This window comes from Bombina bombina, chromosome 1 (assembly GCF_027579735.1).
Source record: "Bombina bombina isolate aBomBom1 chromosome 1, aBomBom1.pri, whole genome shotgun sequence".
Classification (NCBI taxonomy): Eukaryota; Metazoa; Chordata; class Amphibia; order Anura; family Bombinatoridae; genus Bombina; species Bombina bombina.
Window position 1 is genome coordinate 1,534,345,802 of NC_069499.1, and position 24,248 is coordinate 1,534,370,049.

Genomic DNA, 24,248 nt, shown 5'->3' on the forward strand with positions numbered 1-24,248 from the left:
ACTGCTTTATACTCCAGTATACCACACTACATGGGTGTACAAGCCATGAGATATTTTTTTGACAATCACACCAGGTTCTCAGAAGAAATAAAGTTGGTCTTATGTGAGATTATTGATTTCTTGCTTAAACATAATTTTTTTATGTTCAATAAAGAATTCCACATACAGATTTGTGGGACGGCTATGGGGGCCAAATTTGCCCCCTGGTTCGCAAATCTGTATGTGGGATGGTGGGAGAACAAGTATTTATATACTGAATCAAACCCCTTTAAAAATCAGATTGTTTTTTATATGCGTTTTATAGACGATCTGATTTTTGTGGTCAAAGAACCTTTTGAACATGATAATTTTCTCACTTATCTTAGCCAGAATGAGTTTAACCTTAGGTTTGTAGGTGAGACGTATGGTGATGTAGCTAATTTTTTGGATCTCACCTTGAAGGGAGATGCTGATACTGGTGTGATAATAAGTGACACATTTCATAAGCCAACAGCTGGGAATACTATTTTGCATGCAAAGTCTTGCCATCCACCACATTTGGTGCGCTCAATTCCCAGGGGTCAACTTATGCGGTTACGCAGAAATACAAATTTGGATGAGTTATTTGATATACAAGTCAAAGCATTAATTGAACGTCTTAAGGTGAGAGGCTATGATGAACAACTTTTAAAGCAGAACTATAATGAAGTAAGGTTAATACCACAAGAAGAGTTAATTCAGGGGACTAATAAATCAAATACAATTACTCAAGAAACGGTGGTCTTTTTGATCGAATATTCCAGCCAATTCAAACAAGTATGTACCATTTTAAGAAAAATCTTCATTTACTTGAGGAGGATGATACTTTAAGATCCTCCTATATTGGGATGTGTAAGTTAGTGCCAAAAAGACCACCCACATTGTCCTCTAGGTTGTCACCAAGTATGATCAGTTCAGGTCACACTGATGGGAGTGATTGGATTAGGAAGAAAGGAACCTACAAATGTGGTTATGGACCTTGTGTAACATGTATTTTTATAAGTGTGGGCAATGGTTTTAGAAGTTCAGTAACTGGAGAAGAATTTTTGCATAAATGTTATGCCAATTGCAGAACAACATTTGTAGTGTATCTCTTGGAGTGCAAACATTGCAATTTACAATATACAGGTCAAACGACCAGGGAATTAAGATCTAGGGTCAGGGAGCACATAAGAGACACTAGGGAATATGAAAAAGATTCTGCGGTGGCTAGACACTTTAATTTGATACATATGATTAACATATTCAACATGAAAGTTCAGATCATAGATCGTATCATGTTCCCACCTAGGGGGGGGAGATAGAAATAAGCTATTATTAAAACAAGAATTATATTGGATATATAAGCTCAGAACTATCACCCCCTTGGGTTTGAACAGAGAATGGGACATGAGTTATTTTGTTGAATGAAATGTAGGATTTAATTAATTATTTATTTCCTTTTTTTATTTATTTCTTGTATATTTTGATTGATTTTTGTAAGGTATATTATTACCGTTATTATGACAGTGATAGAGTAATACATAGGATTCTACTAGTGTGTTTTGAATATGCACTGTTTGGTTTTTGTGATTGGTATACAAGTAATGGGTTATTATTATTATTATTATTATTATTATTATTGTGCTTTTTCCTTTTTCTTCTCTCTCTCTCTTTTTGTTTTTTCTTTTTTGAGGGTTGTTCTTTTTGTGGCTTATTTGTACTTTTTCTATTCCCATTGTGCATGTATTGAGGAATAATATTATGTTTTGATGTATATGTCTATTTTTATATGTCAGTATGTTGTTGCATTTTAATATACTATATTACCAATAGGTGTACTTCCCCTTTAAATAGGGAAAAGATACTGAGCAGACTCACCCTATGATTAAGTGTTCAATGGAGCACGAAACTAGTCAGGGAGTCTGCTAGTCTGTGTACTAATTACTCATTTTTAATTATGTTTAAATAAAGGACTATTTTTTATATACCTTTTTTTAGCCCTTTTTTCACCTGTGCTCCTCACTCTAGTGCTGCTGTACTGTGTACATACCACACAAACAATGCCCACATAGCTGTACTAGCAAAAAGAAAGCGTAGCCACAACAGTATTAGTTTGTGTAGCATTGGAATATTCATTCAAAAACAAAGAAAAAGAAAGCAGTTTGGAAACAGCTAAACTAAAAAAAAAAAAAAAAAAAAATCAGTTTTAGATATTACTAGAATATTAAATTGATTTTGCAAAATGATGCTGGATTCCCAAATACAGAAAATGTAAAATAAAAACATTAAATGTAATAGATAAGAAAATATTGTATGCTCTGAGTTGTTGCTTTTGTACAGATCTGTGTTATCTAACTTGTTAAAAAGTCATTTTCACTTGGAGATTGCAATTTTAAAGGCAAATATGTGAGTTATGAAAAAAGCATTGGAAAAACTGATTACATTTCATAATATTACTTCTTTCACAGCTGCACAAAAAAAATGTTCAGCCAAGCTCAGTCTTGTTAGCAAAGTCTGTGTGCGATTCACAGAGGTATAATATTATTTTAAAATAATGCACACATAATTTATTCTAATCCTGCTTCCTTCATTATTTTAGAGGTCAAATAACTGTTATTAAAATCAGCTATATGTTAACTGTACCTAATAACTCCAGTGTATTGATTTTCACACCTGTCTATTAATCCAGGGGAGATTGTATGGTAATTCTCCTCTTTTCACCTATGGACAAGTATATTTAATTGGACAGGAAACCCAATATTTTTTCTTTTGTGATTCCGATAATTTACTTCTATTATCAGATTTACTTTGTTACATTGTTCTCTTGGTATCCTTTGCTGAAAAGCAGGTAGGTATGCTAAGGAGCATGCACATCTCTGGAGCACTAGATGGCAGCAGTTTCATTTTATACATTGTGCAAACACTGCTGCCATCTAGTGATCAAAATGATTCTTGCACAGATATTGCCATAAAGGTCTCCAAACACATGTGAACTACTTACCTAGATATTCTTTTAAACAGAGAATACAATGAGAACAAAGTAAATATTATATAAAAAGTCAATTAGAAACTTGTTTTTTTTTTAATTGTATGCTCTCTCTGGGGGGTAGTTATCAAGCCGTCTACTTTCCTGCCTTCGCCGGCCCAATACGCCCGCCTAAGCTCGCCTACCTTCGCCGCCGCGGACCTGAAAAAATACGCCTAAGTTATCAAAAAAAACTGTCAAAAAGCCGCGGGGCGATGAGCAGCGGACTGTGAGAGTTATCACTCATCCGATCTCGCTGCTCTTCGGCTGTTTGACAGCTTTCTTGCTAGCCTGTCACTAAGCAATCACACTAAACTACACTGTTCTACCCCCTATACCGGTGCCCCCGGAGCCCCCCGCAACTAAATAAAGTTACTAACCCCTAAACCGCCGCTCCTAGACCCCGCCGCAAGTCTTATAAATGTATTAACCCCTAAACCGCCGCTCCTAGACCCCGCCGCAAGTCTTATAAATGCATTAACCCCTAAACCGCCGCTCCTAGACCTCGCCGCAAGTCTTATAAATGTATTAACCCCTAAACCGCCACTCCTAGACCCCGCCGCAAGTCTTATAAATGTATTAACCCCTAAACCGCCGCTCCTAGACCCCGCCGCAAGTCTTATAAATGTATTAACCCCTAAACCGCCGCTCCTAGACCCCGCCTCAAGTCTTATAAATGTATTAACCCCTAAACCGCCGCTCCCGGACACCGCTGCCACCTACATTATACCTAGTAACCCCTATCCTGCCCCCCCTATACCGTCGCCCTCTATAATAAAGTTATTAACCCCTATCCTGCTGATCCCGCACCTCGCCGCAAATAAATAGTTTAACCCCTAAACCGCCGCTCCCGGACCCCCGCAACCTATAATAAATTTATTAACCCCTATCCTGCCCCCCACTACACCGTCGCCACTGTAATAAAATTATTAACCCCTAAACCTAAGTCTAACACTAACCCTAACTAAAAAATTAATTAAATAAATCTAAATAATATTTCTATTATTAACTAAGTTAATCCTATTTAAAACTAAATACTTACCTTTAAAATAAACCCTAATCTAGCTACAATATAAATAATAATTATATTGTAGCTATCTTAGGATTTATTTTTATTTTATAGGAATCTTTAAATTTATTTTAACTAGATACAATAGCTATTAAATAGTTATTAACTATTTAATAGCTTACCTAGCTAAAATAAAGAGAAATTTACCTATAAACTAAAAACTAACCTAAGTTACAATTACACCTAACACTACACTATACTTTAATAAATTATTCCTATTTAAAAATAAATACTTACCTGTAAAATAAACCCTAATATAGCTACAATATAAATAATAATTATATTGGAGCTATCTTAGGATTTATATTTATTTTACAGGTAACTTTGTATTTATTTTAGCTAGTTAGAATAGTTATTAAATAGTTATTAACTATTTAATAACTACCTAGCTAAAAGAAATACAAAATTACCTGTAAAATAAATCCTAACCTAATTTACAATTAAACCTAACACTACACTATCATTAAATAAATTAAATAAACTACCTACAAATAACTACAATTAAATACAATTACATAAACTAACTAAAGTACAAAAAATAAAAAAAGCTAAGTTACAAAAATTAAAAAAAATAAGTTACAAACATTTTACAAATATTACAACAATTTTAAGCTACTTACACCTAATCTAAGCCCCCTAATAAAATAACAAACCCCCCCAAAATAAAAAAAATGCCCTACCCTATTCTAAATTAAATAAAGTTCAAAGCTCTTTTACCCTACCAGCCCTTAAAAGGGCCTTTTGTGGGGGCATGCCCCAAAGTTCAGCTCTTTTGCCTGTAAAAGAAAAATACAACCCCCCCAACATTAAAACCCACCACCCACATACCCCTAATCTAACCCAAACCCCCCTTAAAATAACCTAACACTAATCCCCTGAAGATCATCCTACCTTTAGTTGTCTTCACTCAGCCGAGCCACCGATGGAACTGAAGAGGACATCCGGACCGGCAGAAGTTATCCTCCAAGGGGCGCTGAAGAAATCTTCCATCCGATGAAGTGATTCTCCAAGCGGCGCTGAAGAAATCTTCCATCCGGGCGAGGTCATATTCCAAGAGGCGCTGAAGAAGTCTTCTATCCGGGCGAGATCATCGTCGAAGCCGGGTCTTGAATCTTCATCCCGCCGACGCGGAACATCCTCCTTTCCCGACGAACTATCGACGAATGAAGGCTCCTTTAAGGGACGTCATCCAAGATGGCGTCCCTTCAATTCCGATTGGCTGATAGGATTCTATCAGCCAATCGGAATTAAGGTAGGAAAAATCTGATTGGCTGATGGAATCAGCCAATCAGATTCAAGTTCAATCCGATTGGCTGATCCAATCAGCCAATCAGATTGAGCTCGCATTCTATTGGCTGATCGGAACAGCTGGGCCGTAAAAGTGCCGAGCGTACCTGCTAGTTTTTTGATAACTAGCAAAAATAGTGAGAATGTGCCGCACTTGTGTGCGGAACATCTGGAGTGACGTAAGAATCGATCTGTGTCGGACTGAGTCCGGCGGATCGAAACTTACGTCACAAAATTCTACTTTTGCCGGTCTCGAGCCTTTGATAACTAAGGCGTATCAGCCTCGCCACAAATACGCTGCGGAATTCCAGCGTATTTGAGGTTGACGGCTTGATAACTACCCCCCTCTGAATCATGAAACAAAAATGTTATTTCTTGTACCATTAAACAAATATAAGGTTAAAGGGACATGAACAACTTTCTAATCTATTATCACATTTTCTTTGTTCTCTTGGTATCTTTTGTTGGAAAGCAGGGATGTAAGCTCAAGAGCGAGCACTATATGACATTAGTTTTGCTAAAATGTTATCCATGTGCAAGAGCACTAGATATTTCCTGCCATTTAGTGATCCAGATGCCTACCTAGGTGTCTCTTCAACAAAGAATATCATTAGAACATGATAATAAAAGTAAATTATATATTTTTTTTAAATTGTATTATCTGCCTGAATAACAAAAGAAAACGAGGGTTATATCATATCCCTATAAATTCTAAACTTACCCATCCATAGGAAACTAAAGCTAATTAAAGATGATTCAGATAAAGTATAACATAAAAGTAAAGAAAATGGTTTCTTTTCTTAAAACTTAGCTCTTTTCAATGAGGTTATGTCTTTTTAGGCTCATGCACACATCTGCATTCAATGGCAGCCGTGTTTGCAATAATCTTTGTAACAATCATATTCATATAGTGCTCAAGTTATGTGCACGCTCCTGAATCTACCTCAGTATGCTATCATGGAAAGGAGCAAAGACTTAAAAAAAAAAATTGTAAATACGTTTTTAAATTGTTTTTAGAAACAATGTCTTGCTCACTAAAGAAATGTACTTTCTACAAAAACAAAAGACTTTCTTCAAATACTCAGGTATTAGAAGAAAAGTATAAATCTTGTATACAATCATTGTATAAACCAAAAATGAAACACTGTTTTGCAAATACACATTTTAAATTATGTTGACATTTGTATTATTTTGCAGTCTGGAGATACCCCTTAAAGGGACAGTCAAGTAAAAATTAAACTTTCATGATTCAGATAGGGAATGCAATTTGAAGACCGCCTCTTATCTCATATTGACAGTTTTATACAGTTAGGCCGTGCTAGTTCATATAAATAACATTATGCTCACTTTATTATCGGTTATTTGTAGAGCGCCAACAGATTCCGCAGCGCTATAAACAAAGGGGGAGTACAACAAAACAATTATAGGGTAGAGGGCCCTGCTAAGAGTTGCACTGTTGTAGTCAGCTATTAAGAAGGTGATCGACAAACAGCTGGACTTTTAGGCTTACATGCTAAGAGGGTTCAGGGGATAGTAATGGAGGAGTGGAACTGCTATAAAGTAAGGTTAGCGTAGGTTGTATGCATTCCTGAACAGTAGAGTCTTTAGGGAGCACTTGAAGCTTTTAAAACTAGAAGAGAGTCTTGTGGAGTGAGGCAGAGAGTTCCACAAGATGGGAGCCACTCCCTTGGATTTATTTATGAGTCAGCACTGAGTCTGTCAAAAGAACTGAAATACGGGGGTAGTCTGCAGAGGCTTAGATACAAGGTAATTACAGAGGTAAAACGTGTATTAATATACTGTAACTGTGTTGGTTATGCAAATCTGGGGAATAGATAATTAAGGGAATTATCTTTCTTTTTAAACAACAAAATTTTCAAGTAGACAGTCCCTTTAAGTATGTGTATCTCATCTGATTTGATGTAGCCAATAACGGACACATGTATATATATATATATATATATATATATATATATATATATATATATATTAATGCTGATGAGTCAAAGTTCTGAATCTGTACACACTCCAGCCTCACTGAAGCAATGAGAAAAAAATACTATTTTTAAAGATAAATTGCAGTAAAATCATTCAAAATAAATAGTAAAAGTAAGTCGCAAAGTTATACTTAAGTACATAATTAAATAATTCTGTAATTGCATTTTGAGTTTAATGACCCGGCTCATCATTGTGTTTGTTGGTGCTTAATGAGCATTAAATGGTAGCCACTAGCCTTCCCAGTGTTTGACCCTTTGAGTGCTAATGATGGCTCTGAGCCATCACAGAGTTTCCCACTCTCGTGCTAATGACGGCTCAGAGCCGTCACTAGCACTCTCCCACCTTGAGGGAGATCTGGGGGCTCCCACCAGGTCCTACCCTGGCGATCGTGCCTGTAGAGTGACAGGCATCGCTGGGGTTTCCCATTTTGAGTGGTGACGTCACACGCAATAACGTGATGACGTCACAGCGCAACTTTATTAGAACCCTTTATCTCAGACATCTAAGCAGCTACAGACCCTCAAGATCCACCATTGGAAAGGTAATTGCCTAACCTTTCCAACAGGGGGTCTGAAAAAAAAGTTAAAATTTTTTTTGTTCAAAAACAAACAAAAAATAAATAAAATCTTAGCACCCAGGAAAGTGCTTAGCACTCAAAGTGTTAAAGTTCAGTTACACTCATAATAACACTATCTAATAAAAATTATTTGAAAAAAAAATTGCACAAAAAAAGTTATTAGCTCAAAAATATTAGCTCAAAGATGTGAGGTCTCAAGTGTTAGAAAAAAAAGACATCCAAAGGGCTTTAACATTGAGATACATACATATACATGTCTAAAGATGGATATGTATGTATTTATATTTGTATTTACATACATATACTGTACATGTCTAAAGATGGATATGTATGTATTTAGTCAAATTCTTTTTATTAACATAGAAATTGTGAGCGATCCACATCATTTCCACATGGGAATCAATAACAGAAACAAGAACAAATTGCATAAACAATATCAGTGCATCGACACAAGTTCCATTTTTCAATAAGATTAAGAAAGAACTAGGTATGTCCAGAAAAAAGGTATAGGGGAGAAAAAGGGGAGGGAAGTCACAATAAATCATGGATTATAGCAGTGTAGGGTGTCCAGTCTCGGGGAAGCTACCCACCCCAAACCCAATAGAAAGGTCTCGCAAACCCCAATAGTCAATAGTAGACATCGCTAGAGTCATCTAACCACATAGTCGCTTAGTGTGAAGTTTGTATAGTATTTAGGTAGTCGTCCCAGACTGCTTGGATAGCTATGAAATTTTCTGTGTTCCCTTTCTTATACTCGGAGTATTCCTCCAGTTCTAGTAATTCAGACACCCTGACCCTCCACATTCTCAAGGAGGGGATATCTGTGGACCTCCAGTTTTTGGCAATCAATGTTTTAACACTATTTGTGAATATCCAGAATAGGGGGAGAAGGGATTTAATCAGCAGTCTGACTGGCTTATTTAATAGCCATATGAGGGGGTTAGGGGGGATCTGGATGTGTAGTATTTTCTCAACCTCAGCTATAACTTCGTACCAAAAGTGGTTCAGTCTTGAGCACCACCACCCCATGTGGCCCATACCGCTGCCCACATGGCCGCATCTCCAGCATTTATTGTTTGTGTTGGGCAGCAGCCTCAGAGACTATAATACCCATGCAGAAGATTTGAAGAATAGGCTAATGAAGAGAGGCTATAAAGAAAAAGCCCTTACAGAATCTATTGAACAAGTAAGATCAATGGACAGGGCTGAATTATTGACTGATAAACCAAGGGAAAAAGTAGGTGATAATAAACAACTAGTCTTCTCAACGAAATATAGCAACCAGTATAAAAAAATCTGTAAAATTGTAGAGAGATATCTACCTATGCTAAGTAAGGAGCCATCACTAACCAACATAACAGCAGAAGGTGTAAGATTTGTGTCAAGACGGGCTAAGACTATAGGCAACTATGTAAAAAGAAATTTTTCAAAAAGTAAACAAGAATCTACAAGAAATTGGCTAACTAAAAAGAATGGGACCTTTAAATGTGGTGTAAAACCTTGTAAAAGTTGTCACCATGTGAAAATGGGAGATATCTTCCACTCCAATATAACTAAAAATGAATTTAGAATCTTTCATCACTTAACATGTACATCGAAGTATGTAGTATATCTTATCTCTTGCAAATTATGTGGATGCCAATATACAGGCAGAACTATCAGACCCCTGAAAGACCGTATTCGAGAGCATTTGCTTTCTTTAGAGTCTTTTGAACCGAAGACACCAGTGGCAGAACATTTTTCAAGACATAGACCAGGTCACATATTTGATGAAGACTCATTGAAATATGTCCTGTCACTTTTTGAATTTCAAGCAATAGATTGTGTCACAAAACAAATCACAGGAGGTGATAGACTAGCTTATTTAAACAAAAAGGAAGCCTTTTGGATACATAAACTCCAAACAGGCTTTCCAAAGGGTATGAACAAAATATGGGATTTGAAGTTATTCATAGGGTAATGCAAATTATAATATAAAGTATTAAACATAAATCATAACATCTAGTATCAAACTAAGGAGTACAACAAATAATAAAAATAAATAAAAAATAAACAAAAATAAAAATCTACAAAACAAAAAACTAAATAATAAGGTTTAATGCTAGTATAAAATTATGCAACCCATTTAAATAATTTGGAACCATATAAATTGGTGACACATTATCCTTCCTTACCTTTATCCTTGAAATTTCTCCAAATAATCATAACTTTCCCCTTTATGCAGCTACTTATATAAAAACTTAACATAACCACAATAGTGAGAAGAATAAACATTTATAGATCCAACACTTTTTTGATCTAATATGTTAATTATGTTAGTAATTCCTTTAAAAGTTAGGAAGCAAACTTTGAGATGATATAGATGTTCCGTGTAAATGTTTACAATATTGAGAATTTAAATCTTTGTTGTTTTAAAAAGTATATATGTGTATCATACATTGTTAACAATGCAGTATAGGAAGGTCAGTCAAACCACTAACAGCATTGTAAAGGGTTAAATTTGAGAGGTTTAAATTGTCACAGGGAGAGCAGCTGTTTATCCCTGATGAAGTGCTTGTTCTAAAGCAGGAAACGCGTCGGATGCAGCACCTGTGTGCTGAGGTTGTATGAGAATAGTAATGTGTGCCTTCTATTGATTGGAGTTTTTAATCAAGTTTAAATAATTTTTTTTGAATTTTACACTATCTAAAATTGGTACAGCCTGCAATTTCTTTCCTTCTCTTTTTGTGGACTGACTTAGTTTTCGTGGGGTTAGGTACCAGCAGTGTAGGATTTTATAGTTGGTTTCTAGTATGGATGCTGAGATAGAGGATTTTTTAGTGTTTAGGAATATAGTAGCGGCCGTTTGTGGGAGAATAATTCTACCCAATTCCCTCTCCCACATCTCCATGGAATACGGCAAGTTGCCTGGTAGTGGCTGGAGTATAATTTTGTAGATGGCGGAAAGGGAGTGTCTCAATGGAGAGCTTGACAGGAACAGCCTCTCAAGGTTAGTGGGGGGACGGGTCATGTTATTTTTATGGGCGTGGGTGTTAACGTAGTTTTGGAGTCTTCTATAGGAAAACCAATTATGTGCCTATCCGTGGCCCATGTAAATGAGCTGTTCTTGAGTACATAATCTTTCATTGGAGGTGACATTAAATATTTGTACGTTGTCATAATGACAGGGATGGGGACCCAGGCTCCCGAGTGATTTTAAGGAGAAGACGGGATTATGGGTCAAAGATGTCAGGGGGCTTGGGTTGGATGACAGGCAGGGGTTTTGCTGTATAGCTCGATCCCATACACCCGCTGTCTCCCGGGTGATCGGGAAAGAAAGCATCTTGGTAGTCTCGCAAAGTGTAGGGCTCCAAAACAAAGTGGCCAGTGACGGATTAGAGTTAATATGTTCTTCTAAACTGACCCATCTCTCTGTTCCCCCGCCACCCTCCAGTCAAGGATCCTTTGCAAATGTAAGGATGTCCTGTATTTGTCTAGATCGGGAAGACTAAGGCCCCCGTGCTCCCGCAATAAGGACATGGTAACTTTGTTTATTCGTGGGGGTCTTTTTTTTCCAAGTAAAAGCACTAAATAAACTCTGCACCTGGTGGAGATATCTGGGGGGCAGGGGTATCGGGATCGCTCCCATTATATAAAGGAGCCTGGGAAAAATGTTCATCTTTATCGTGTTGATCTGTCCCCACCAAGTAAGCTTTTTCGAGCCCCAGGAGGATAAATCACGCATAATTACGGTTTTAATGAGTATATCATTTTCCTGGAACAATCTGTCAAAAGTATTAGGGAGGGAGATGCCAAGGTATCTAAGCGCCCCAGAACACCACCTTAAGGGACAGGTAAGACCAATGGACAGGATCTCCGACTTAGTGTGGTTAACCAGGAAATCTGTGAGGGACTGAAATGAAGTCTGGGTATCGAGGACTCGGGCTGGGTAAGGGAAAACAGGATGTCATCGGCAAAGAGCGACAGCTTGTATTCGTCGTCCCCTACCATGATACCCTGGACCCCCGGGGAGTTTCTAACTCTGGAGGCGAATGTCTCGATGAAGAGAGCAAACAGTAGGGGTGAAAGAGGGCAGCCCTGACGTGTGCCGCTCCTGATATCTATAGGAGAGGAGAGGGATCCGTTAACTAGGATGCGGGCGCTGGGTGAGTTATATAAGGCGAATATTCATTGTAGGGTAGTGTCACCTATGCCATATGCCCCTAGGGAAGCCCTGAGATAAGACCAGTTGACCCGGTCAAACGCCTTTTCGGCATCTGTCGAGATAAATGCAGTAGGGATGTGCTGGTTGGTGGCGTGCCAGATCAACATGGCATTACGAACAGTGTTGTCCCTAGCCTCTCGGCCAGGGACAAAGCCCACCTGGTAATTATAAGGGTAGGGAGAACGCGGTTGAGACGGGTAGCTATTATCTTTGCATATAATTTCAGGTCAGTATTAATAAGAGAGATCGGGTGATAGTTAGTGATTGAATCAGGGGCTTTATGGGGCTTGGGAATAACAGTAATGTGTGCGTGTAAAGATGACGGCGAGAAAGCTCTGGTGTCGTCTATGCTATTAAAATATCTAAGTAGGTAGGGAGATAGGATTTCCTTGAATTGTTTGTAGTAAGAGTTACTGAACCCATCAGGGCCTGGAGCTTTCCCGGAAGGGAGAGATGACAGAGCTAGTAGGAGCTCTTCCTCTGAGAATGGCAAATCTAATTCGTCCCTCTGTTCATCAGTCAATTTAGGTAAAATTATGTAGCCTATATAAGCAGCTATGTCTTTGGGGGCAGGGTCTGCTAGTCCTCGTCTGATGTTGTAAAGTTTATCATAGAAGTCTCTAAAGGCTTGTGTGATGTCTGCGGAGGTAGACTGTAGTGTCCCCTTGGAGTCCCTTATTCTCATTATATATTGTTTATTCGTTCTTTTTTTTAATTGTCTGGCTAGCATCCTACCTTGTTTGTTTGCGCCCTCGTAGTAAATATTTTTGAGGAACAAGGCTTTATTCTTGGCTTCAGTACCCAGGAGTAGGCGAAGCTGGTCTTTTTTGTGTGCAATACTGTCAGAGAGGGATTTATCTGTGGGGTGTGCTAAGTGTAGGGTCTGGAGCTTGGCGATATCGCCCAGAAGGGCGTTAAGGTAAATGTGCTGTTGTTTACGTTTGGCAGTCTTGATTGCAATGAGCTCTCCTCTGAGAACACACTTATGTGTGCCCCAGATATCGTGTATATCTGTTTCAGGTATATAATTTCTTTGGAAGTAGTCAAGTAGGGTCTTTTGTAGTTGTATGATCACCTGAGGGTCTCTAAGGAGAGATTCGTCAAATCGCCATGTAGACTGAGAAGGGTCTGTGGGGCGCCAGCACAGCTGGCAGCTAATTATGGCATGGTCAGACCATGTTATGGGGAGGATATTGGTAGCAGTAATAGAGGATAAGCTAGATACATCAGTAAAGAGATAGTCTATTCTCGTATATAACCGATGGGGGCTGGAGTAAAAGGTAAATTCCCTATCATCGGGGTGCTGGAGGCACCATGTGTCATGTATGGCCAAGTGTGAAAGGGATTGTCTAACTTGTCGTAGCGTCTTACTGGATGAGGAGGAGGTGCCCGTGGAGCAATCGAGGGCAGGGTCAAGTGCTAAATTGAAGTCGCCCCCCAGAATCAAACTACCCCTAGCAATCTCAAGGACTTTTTGGCAGAGGTGGTGAAAAAATGGGGCAGAATTTACATTGGGGGTGTAGAGGTTCACCAGAGTGACGGGTTTGTGGTAGAGAAATCCAACTAATATTATATAGCGTCCTTCTTTATCTCTATGGGTAGAGGTCAGTGTGAAAGGTAAGTGTCTGTGAATCAAGATCCCAACCCCGTTGTGTTTAGAAGAATGGGAAGAGAAGTAGCCAGTCCCAAATTTCTGGAAGCTGGCTTTAGGTTCGGAGCCCCTCCGAAAATGCGTCTCCTGGATAAAAAGAATATCACCCCTCTGTCTTTTATAGTCTCTTAGGGCCATTGACCTCTTTTGGGGACTATTGAGGCCTTTAGTATTATGAGATAGAAACTTAATATGATTTAAGGTATTAGTCATATGTCTGTGGGGAGAAGAGGTCAATAAGTCTATTAAGTTCTGGGTCACCCTGGGTTAGATGAGAGGCAGGAGCCCACCCCGAGACCGGACAGGGAAAAGAAATAAAAAGGAAATAATGAGGGAACAAAACAAGCAATGCAAACAATACATTTTGAAAAACATCAAACATAAGGGAAACAGTAACTTTTGTAAGAAGTGTATACATCATTCCGTTGTACACTTTACTAGGGGGGAAGAGTGTCGCCTTATAAGCTCTTAGGTTATGATAGAACCAAAAATTATCAGGGGTTTATCAAATATAGGTTTAATATTAACCAATGTGGAGGTTGTAGGGGGATGTATAGAATTCCATTTAGTTGCTAAAGGGTATTAGGTGGCGGCCTGATTACCTTAGCTGTGCATAGCCTCATGAGGGGTAAGGCGCATAGTATGGGGGATGGCCCTGCAGGTCAGAGAGGTTATCTTGTAAGTAAGTACTAAAACTGTTACATTTCGTGCCCAGGGGCTACGCTCTGTTAAGGAGTCAAAGCAAATTCAGAATAATAAACAAAAGGATCTTTCCGCAGCAGCTCCCTTTAGTGTTAATCATAAAAATTACCTGGGTATCGGCTAAGCTAGGAATAAGGGGGGGCCATGGGAATTAAGGTCGTCTAGAACTCCTCATAGTTATTAGGGATTATTGGTAAGATGTCTGGTCGCCTCCAGTTGTCATAGCCGCTCGGGAGGCATGGCATTCAATATAAGGGATGGTTATATAGATTGGGGGATTTATCAGGGAGGTAGATCCTAGAGTTGTAGCATTTCACGCCTTGGGGACACAATATAATAGGGATCATGATATATTAAGGGAACACAAATCAGCTACAACAATCTGCTGGAACAATTGCATATGTCAAAAAGCATTGTAGAAGGCAGGCTATACATTATTGCACTAAATAGTGTAGAGTGTAGCATATTGAACTTCAAGAGTTTGACCACATTAGCTCCCTTCTGATTTTAAACACATAAATAGCCTAGGTAGCGTCTATACCAAGAGAGACAGGAATAAAATAAAATTTCACTCAAAGCCCTGTATGTGGTATCTTTGGTATGGAGTAAACGGCAATCATAACATATAAGCTTTAAAGACGGCAGAAAATATACATACCACATGGTGAGCATATCAGTATTAGTGAAGTAAATAAAGCATAAGATAAGCGATAATACAATAGAACATCTTGTGTCCAGTAGTGTAAAGTTCCACAAGGCATAAAGTGACTAGCAGCCACCCAGGGAAAAGATATTAAGCGAAGCCACTGACTCTGCAGCTGGTGGGCAGGATGGAAACTGCATTTAAGGCATAAAATTATAGTAATAAACAACACCATACGTTACCAGCAAGAGGTCAGGTGCCCAACATGTCCAGCTGGTGTGGCAGGTAGGGCCTCAAGATCTGCAGTATGAAGCATGTGTGCCACAAGTCAGCCTAAGTGGATGGGCCTGGTCCCCATTAGAGAAAAGGGGCACTCCAGGTTTACCAATTGTGGAAAAGAAAAAGGAATCCCAGATCTGGCAGTGAGGGGAATGGAGCCTCATGAAGACAAAGATTAATTTCTGGGCGGCAAATTATCCACTTTTCTTCTCTTAGGTTGGATCCTCTGCCATTGTGGTCTTTGCTCCAACGGGCGTGAGGGACCTGGTTCCGCAGCTGCAGAAGGGGGCAGGACACCCGGATCCACCGGGTTGTTGAAAGGAGTAGTGAGGGATCTGGATAGCTGGTCAAGGTCGTTGTAGTCCTTATAAATGATTTGTGAACCATTGTAGTTGATTATTAAACTAAAAGGGAAACCCCATCGGTATTTGATGTGATGTTCTTGCAGTGCACTAGTAATGAACTTGATCTCCTTACGTCTCTGAATCATGTAAGGGCTAAGGTCCTGGTAGATCTGAAGGGAGAGTCCTCTGAACGAGATGTTCTGTTGGGATCTTGCTGCCTGCCATAGGACATCCTTAGTAGAGAATCTTAGAAATCGGACAATGACATCCCGCGGAGGCAGTGGAGGCTTAGGTAGGGGCCGGAGCGCCCTGTGAGCTCTGTCCAAATCTTCAGACAGTAATACCGGTGATTCAGGAGAAAGGTGCTGAGCTAGGCCAATAATATATCTTTTGAGATGGTCAGGGGTCACATCTTCTGGGATACCGCGGAACCTCAAGTTGTTCCTACGTCCGCGGTTATCCAGGTCCTCTATTTTATCCTGAAGAGACTGTACTTTAGAATCTTGAATAGAGAGTTGTTGCGTGTTCAAGCTGACCAGGTTGTTCAAGGTCTCCTGACCTTCCTCGAGGTAATCCATACGAGCCCTCATTTCATTAAGGTCTCTTTTGAGATCCCTCATCTCCTCCTTAATAAAAGATTTGAGAGAGTCCAGGTCAGACTTAGAAGGGAGCGCAGCAAGCCTCAACTGAATAGCTTGCAAAGGGTCCTGTTGGTCATTTGGATTTTTAAGTGGGCTTGGGGGGCTCAATTGGTCCGGTGGGGTATCAGATGTTATTGGAGCGGTATCTGATGTCTGGAAGAAAGAGGATACCGATGGGGTTTGGGATGACGATTTGGCTGGTTTATCAGATCTCTGTCCCTTTTTTGAGGCCATATTGGACATGAACCCTCTGATAGAGGGGGGAAGGTTGACAGAGTCTGTTGTCTTCTGATGTGATAAAGAGGCAATGACAGGCAGAATGAGGCGTTTGCTAGCAGGGAGTAGGGGATAACACTATACAGTGAAGAAGAAATGCAAAAGACGTTTCACATAATCAGCAGCAGCCAAGTGAAGAGTGGGTGCAATGATAGAAACTTATGTATATTCTTGTGACCCCTCAGTTTTATGGTTGGAAAGAGGTGGCCAGATGAAAAGCCTTTTTGAACAGGTATGAAAATTGAAAATTGAGCTTAGTTATGCTTTTTGGGAAGTCCTCTGGGTGTTTGTTCAAGAGCCCAGTACTAAGAATAAGGCCACGTGGCTTGCGCGGGCAGAAGCAACGATGTGTATTTCACATTAAAGGTGCAAAAGTCAATTTTCAGCTGCCCCCGCCTCCCAGGTCACTTGAAGGGGCAAACCGCCAACCACAGCCCACTAAAAACTATAGATACCTCGGTGTTGGGGTCCTGATAGGGACCGGCGGGCAGGGGTGATCATGCGGTAGTAAACTCCAGCCGTGGCGTCAGCTCTCGACAAGGCCGCAGCGTTCGGCCGTGCGCAGTAATTCCCAGGTGCACACAGGTAGGAGCAGCCGATACCGGAGGCACCGGCAAGTCAATCGCGGACCCTGGGGCTAGCAAGGTGAGCTTGAGGAGGGTTAGGCGATCTCGGCTGTTGGGCTAAGTCGGGGGTAGTAGCGTTGTGACTCCACAACTGAGGCGGCGGGCCCGCGGCCCTTCAAGGTGTTTGCTGCGATGCTGAGGTTAGAGATCCAAAGGCTAGATGCAAGAGGGTTTCTTACAACTCCCGGCATTAGTTAGGTGGAGGTCCTGATTAGGCTAATGCTGCTAAGAGGAAAGGCTGACACGGAGCCTTACAGATTTGCGGCCATGTTCCTGCACGGCTTGGCTCCGCCCCTGGATATGTATGTATTTAAATTTGTATTTACAGACATATATATACATATAAACACATAAATACATATGTACACATATATATAAGTGCATTGAGCCTTTTGCAGTCAAGTAGATGAAAACATGTAAACGCATATTTGTGCAGTATTTATATTTAATTGTGTTTCACTGTGTATTTAGTGTAAATGTTTCACATTCAATGTTCTGCACATAGCAGAATATGTTCTATGTATTTATAAATAGATATTTATGTTTATATATATATATATAGGATTAGGGAGAAGAAAAACGAGGAACTGCAGAACTCTTTCCAAAGTGGATGGTTTATTGAGCAGACAGGTAAAAGACACAGTCACAGTGTGCAGGGTTAGACCTGACGCGTTTCCCGCATGCTCACATGCGCTTCATCAGAGATATATATATAGTCCCAGGTTCAGAATTTGCCCACCTGTTGCCAACCACCTGGATGTTCTGCTCGTAATATACAAGCAAGAAAAAATAGCTTCAGTACCTGAAGAAGGGGATTATACCTTCCCCGAAAATGTCAATACATTTTGACTATCTTTTGGTGAAAATTCTGGCTTGTAGCTATTTTTTCTTGTGTGTGTATATATATATTTATATATTTATTTTTATATATATATGTATAAATAAATATATAAGATATATATATATATATATATATATATATATACACACTCAATACTTATGAAATGCGTTTCTCAGCTATTTAGCTTTTCACTAAGATAATCTTATATAAAATATAATTCCATTTTTTTCATCCTCAGTTCCAAAAAAGAATTAAGAATCAATCCCGTATGACATTTTTAAGCAGAAAGTTGACTGCTCAGAACCTCATATTTTAACTTCCATCAATTTCCTTTACTGTATTTGATCTGATACTTGTAAGCAATAAGGATCTTACTTTGAAAAGATCAAAAAGACTCATTGAATAATTTGTGTGAAATAAGCGCAGCAAATTTAGAGATTAATTCCAAAAGAGCTTAGGTACACACATTTTTAGAACAAGGGTTTTATTTCATATCTTTATGTAGATAAATGCTCTTTCAAGCAGTCATAAATGTAATACAAAATTACTCTTTTCATAAATATTCAATTTTTTCTTGACACAACTGTTTAAGGTTTAGAGATTTAGATCTATGTTTGATTTTTCTTTGTTATTTTTAGCACTCGTTAATAGTCTGTACTTAACTCATCTGTCTCCAATAGCTTGTAATAGATCATCTAGTTTTATTGTACATTTTTCAATTAGAATTTTATGCCTGTGCTTAAAATATGATTAGACATTAATTGCTGGTGAATTTACAGCAACATCATATATATTATAATATATATATATATATATATATATATATATATATATATATATATATATATATACTGTATATATATATATATATATATATATATATATATACATACATACAGAGAGAAGTGCACTGACAGGAACGAACAACCAGCTCAATACCATTGTTAGCCTGTTCTATGGTGATTTACCACCTGGGTGTAGCTTTTTAGCCCAGTAATGCTTTTCACAGAGTAGAACTTTCCTGTAGAATATCAGTCTGATCCCGCCTATTACGGTCAGTCCATTGCAGAAATACCAGGCAATTCCTCTCTGAACAAGGAACACAGCAACCCCAGATGATCATTTCAGCCTTCATTGGGCCTTGTCAGTGAGGTGTAGCCATATTCCTCTAAGCTCACTGAGCAAGGAGTCCACGTCTGGTATATATATATATATATATATATATATATATATATATATATATATATATATATATATATAAATATACGTATATATAAAATTGTATTATTGCCTGGATTAACTTTGAAAAATTTAAAGGGACACTACACAAAATATTTACATAATAGACAATTCCAGATGCGATATTGTTTTCTACAACCATTAACACCACTGGAGAAGTGCAAAAGTCTGCGAATGAGAAATTAAAATTGGAGAATTAAAATATTTTTTGTGCATAGTTTAAATATTGATTATCTGAACATTAAGTTTATTAAGTTCACTTATTTCCGTGTAATCACTGCCTTGCAGCTTTCATTTTGACTTTTGTAACCTATGTATTTGCAATAAATGATCACACCATTATCAAACTTTTTTTGTTTTTTCATTTGTTTGTTTATTCACAAAATCTCTCATTGCACACAAGCCATAAGTATGTACTGTATAGGTTGATACTCTTGCAGTTTCATTACATTGAGGGCTCGCAGCTTGTAAGTAATCAGTGAGGTATAGATAGACTTGCTTTAGGAAACACCCTTCATATAACAGTATGCAATCTGATTGGTCATGCCATCTTCTGACACATTAAAAAAAGAAAACAAAAATAGTTTCATAGTGATGATAACAAATGCGGTTATTCTAGAGACAACCTTATGTGCAAATATATAAAAAAGCTGTGCAGTAACAAGATGTGATTGACAGGTTTCTATGAACTTATAAGGGACATGAAACAAAGATTCAGATAGATCATACACTTTTAAACAAGTTATTTCTATTTTCAAAGTTTCTTTGTCCTCTCGGAATTCTTTGTTGAAAAGCAGAGCAGTTAGGCTCAGAAGCATTCATGTGTCTTCAGAACTATATGGGTGCAGTTTTGCAAGAATGCTATACATTAGCAAGAACACTAGATGGCAGCACTTTCTCCTATCATATAGTGCTCCAGACATGTGTACAATACCTGCCTAGAAATTGTACCTGCCTAGAAATCTTTTCAACAAAGTATATTAGCAGTGCTCCATGGGGTACCGAGCGGCACTTTAAGTTGTTTAGGGAGCTATAACACAAAGAGGCCTATTAATCAAATGTCTGTCGGACCTGATCCGACGGTGCGGATCAGGTCCTACAGACATCGCTGAATGCTCTCCGTATTCAGCATTGCACCAGCAGCTCTTGTGAGCTGCTGGTGCAACGCCGCCCCCTGCAGACTCGCGGCCAATCTGCGTACGATAGGGTTGAATTCCGGCGATGTCTATCTGCCTCATCAGAGCAGGCGGACAGGTTATGGAGCAGCGGTCTTTAGACCGCTGCTTCATAACTGCTTTCTGGCGAGTCTGAAGACTCGCCAGAAACACGGGCCCTCAAGCTCCATTCAGAGCTTGATAAATGGACCTCAAAGAGTAGTAATAGCACTACATAAATAGAATGGGGATGCCTTATCTGGTTTTAATTGTTATTTACCTTCCGGCTAGAGTGCTAGTGCATGTATGAGTGCTAGTGCATGTATGAGTGCTAGTGCATGTATGAAAATCATACAGTGCAGTCAAAACAAAGAATTTGACTAAAAAAGATGCACTTGGATAGCACTGCTGTCTCCCCTTATATTATGGACATCATATTATGAGTGATAATGTACTTGGTATTGGTTTAAAACTTAACTTTTAATACAATTATAAATATTAAAATAAAATGTGTGAAGTTAAAAACACAAATAGGATTAGGGATCTAGTCTGTGTCCAACCCTGCATTCCCTAAGCCCAAGTCTGCATTCCCTCGTTTTGCCTTTTTCTGTTTACTGACACATTACAAATAGTTATTATAATAGTGATGTCTTTCCTAATATTTTTTGGGGCACTTTTTAATTCATTTCTAATATTTCCTCAGTCAGAAGAGGCTAAAGCTATGAGACTGCAGGTGGAACTTACACAGCTGAAAGCTGATATTGATAGACGTCTCCAGGACAAAGAAGAAGAATTTGAGGCAACCAGGTAACAGTTTTACAACACAATGGATTTTATACACTATTTATAGTCATCTTTGGTCTTAAAATAAAAAAATGTGTCAGCAATGGCAGATCTAGGGAGATGCTGAGGGATGCTACCCATATATTTATCATATCATCCCTAAACATCAGAGGTCCAAGCTGCCCAGTATTTGTAAGGTAGCGCAGTTCACCTGACCAGTAGCAGCTTACCCACCACCCAGTAAAGGGTGCTTCCAATCTGTTCCGGTCTTCTGTCTCTTCTACCATATTTATAAATCACCAAAACTCAGTCACACAACCACTGCCACCTTAAATGGATACTAAACCCCAATTTTTTGTTCTATTGTTCAATTTTTCTTCATTCTCTTGGTATCTTTATTTTAAAAGCAGGAATATAAGCTTATGAGCCTGCCCATCTTTGGGTAGTGCTTGCTGATTGATGGCTAAATGTAGCCACCAATTAGCAAGCTAGATAGATGGTAGATAGATAGATAGATAATGTATAAGAATGATTCATTACATTTAATAAAACAAATCTCTAGTTTTCTTGTACCATTCTATCTTTTTGCTTCTAATAAGTGATGGGTGAACACTTCAACCATTCATTACTGCACGCTATACTAATACCTTCTAAAAGAATACGTTTTATGGTGAATTCCTGTCATTAGTGTGTGCAGCATGTATGTATCACTTAGGCAACCTGCATGTAACTTTTGTGTTAAAATAAAGAGTTTTGACTTTTAATTTAACCAATGTTATCAAAATTAAAGTCGAATGTTTGACAAGTGCATTTTAAATGTTCTTAAAGGGACAGTAAAGTCAAAACTAAACAACTCGATTGAGTACAAAATTTTAAACAACTTTTCATTTTACTTCAGTTATCAATTTTGCTTAGTTCTTTTGGATCATTTGTTAAAGATCTCTGTAGCATGCACGTGTCTTTAGCTTTCTGGCATCAGTGTTTGTAACATTGTTTATAGCAGTGTTATACATGGTTACAAACACTGCTGCCATAGGCCTAGATTTGGAGTTTGGCGGTAGCAGAGAAAACCAGGGTTAGAGGCTCCTAACGCTGGTTTTAGGCTACCTCCGGTATTTGGAGTCACTCAAAAAAGGGTCTAACGCTCACTTTTCAGCCGCGACTTTTCCATACCGCAGATCCCCTTACGTCAATTGCGTATCCTATCTTTTCAATGGGATTTTTCTAACTCCGGTATTTAGAGTCGTGTCTGAAGTGAGCGTTAGAATTCTAACGACAAAACTCCAGCCGCAGAAAAAAGTCAGTAGTTAAGAGCTTTCTGGGCTAACGCCGGTTCATAAAGCTCTTAACTAATGTGCTCTAAAGTACACTAACACCCATAAACTACCTATGTACCCCTAAACCGAGGTCCCCCCACATCGCCGCCACTCGATTAAATTTTTTTAACCCCTAATCTGCCGACCGCCACCTACGTTATACTTATGTACCCCTAATCTGCTGCCCCTAACACCGCCGACCCCTATATTATATTTATTAACCCCTAATCTGCCCCCCTCAACGTCGCCTCCACCTGCCTACACTTATTAACCCCTAATCTGCCGAGCGGACCGCACCGCTACTATAATAAAGTTATTAACCCCTAATCCGCCTCACTAACCCTATAATAAATAGTATTAACCCCTAATCTGCCCTCCCTAACATCGCCGACACCTAACTTCAATTATTAACCCATAATCTGCCGACTGGAGCTCACCGCTATTCTAATAAATGTATTAACCCCTAAAGCTAAGTCTAACCCTAACACTAACACCCCCCTAAATTAAATATAATTTACATCTAACAAAATTAATTATCTCTTATTAAATAAATTATTCCTATTTAAAGCTAAATACTTACCTGTAAAATAAATCCTAATATAGCTACACTATAAAATATAATTATATTATAGCTATTTTAGGATTAATATTTATTTTACAGGTAACTTTGTAATTATTTTAACCAGGTACAATAGCTATTAAATAGTTAATAACTATTTAATAGTTACCTAGTTAAAATAATAACAAAATTACCTGTAAAATAAATCCTAACCTAAGTTACAATTAAACCTAACACTACACTATCATTAAATTAATTAAATAAAATATCTACAATTAGCTACAATTAAACCTAACACTACACTATCAATACATTAATTAAATACAATATCTACAAATAACTACAATGAAAAAAATTAACTAAAGTACAAAAAATAAAACAGAACTAAGTTACAAAAAATAAAAAAATATTTACAAACATAAGGAAATTCTTACAACAATTTTAAACTAATTACACCTACTCTAAGCCCCCTAATAAAATAACAAAGCCCCCCAAAATAAAAAATTCCCTACCCTATTCTAAATTACTAAAGTTCAAAGCTCTTTTACCTTACCAGCCCTGAACAGGGCCCTTTGCGGGGCATGCCCCAAGAAGTTCAGCTCTTTTGCCTTTAAAAAAAACATACAATACCCCCCCCCAACATTACAACCCACCACCCACATACCCCTAATCTAACCCAAACCCCCCTTAAATAAACCTAACACTAAGCCCCTGAAGATCATCCTACCTTGTCTTCACCTCACCGGGTATCACCGATCGGTCCTGGCTCCAAAATCTTCATCCAACCCAAGCGGGGGCTGGCGATCCATCATCCGGTGGCTGAAGAGGTCCAGAAGAGGCTCCAAAGTCTTCATCCTATCCGGGAAGAAGAGTAGATCCGGACCGGCAACCATCATCTTCCAAGCGGCATCTTCTATCTTCATCCGATGAGGACCGGCTCCATCCTGAAGACCTCCACCGCGGACTCATCTTCATCCGGCGACGTCCAACTGAAGAATGACGGTTCCTTTAAGTGACGTCATCCAAGATGGCGT

The 24,248-nt window shown here is 38.6% G+C and overlaps 1 protein-coding gene across 1 annotated transcript in view; it reads left to right on the forward strand.

Annotated features, from left to right (window-relative positions):
* LOC128666882 (myosin-16-like) overlaps nucleotides 1–24,248 on the forward strand; it is a 357,676-nt gene that overhangs the window by 189,319 nt on the left and 144,109 nt on the right. Inside the window, exon 10 of the mRNA XM_053721692.1 lies at nucleotides 21,260–21,363. Within this exon, the coding sequence (XP_053577667.1) occupies nucleotides 21,260–21,363 (104 nt within the window). The remainder of the gene's footprint in view (nucleotides 1–21,259; nucleotides 21,364–24,248) is intronic.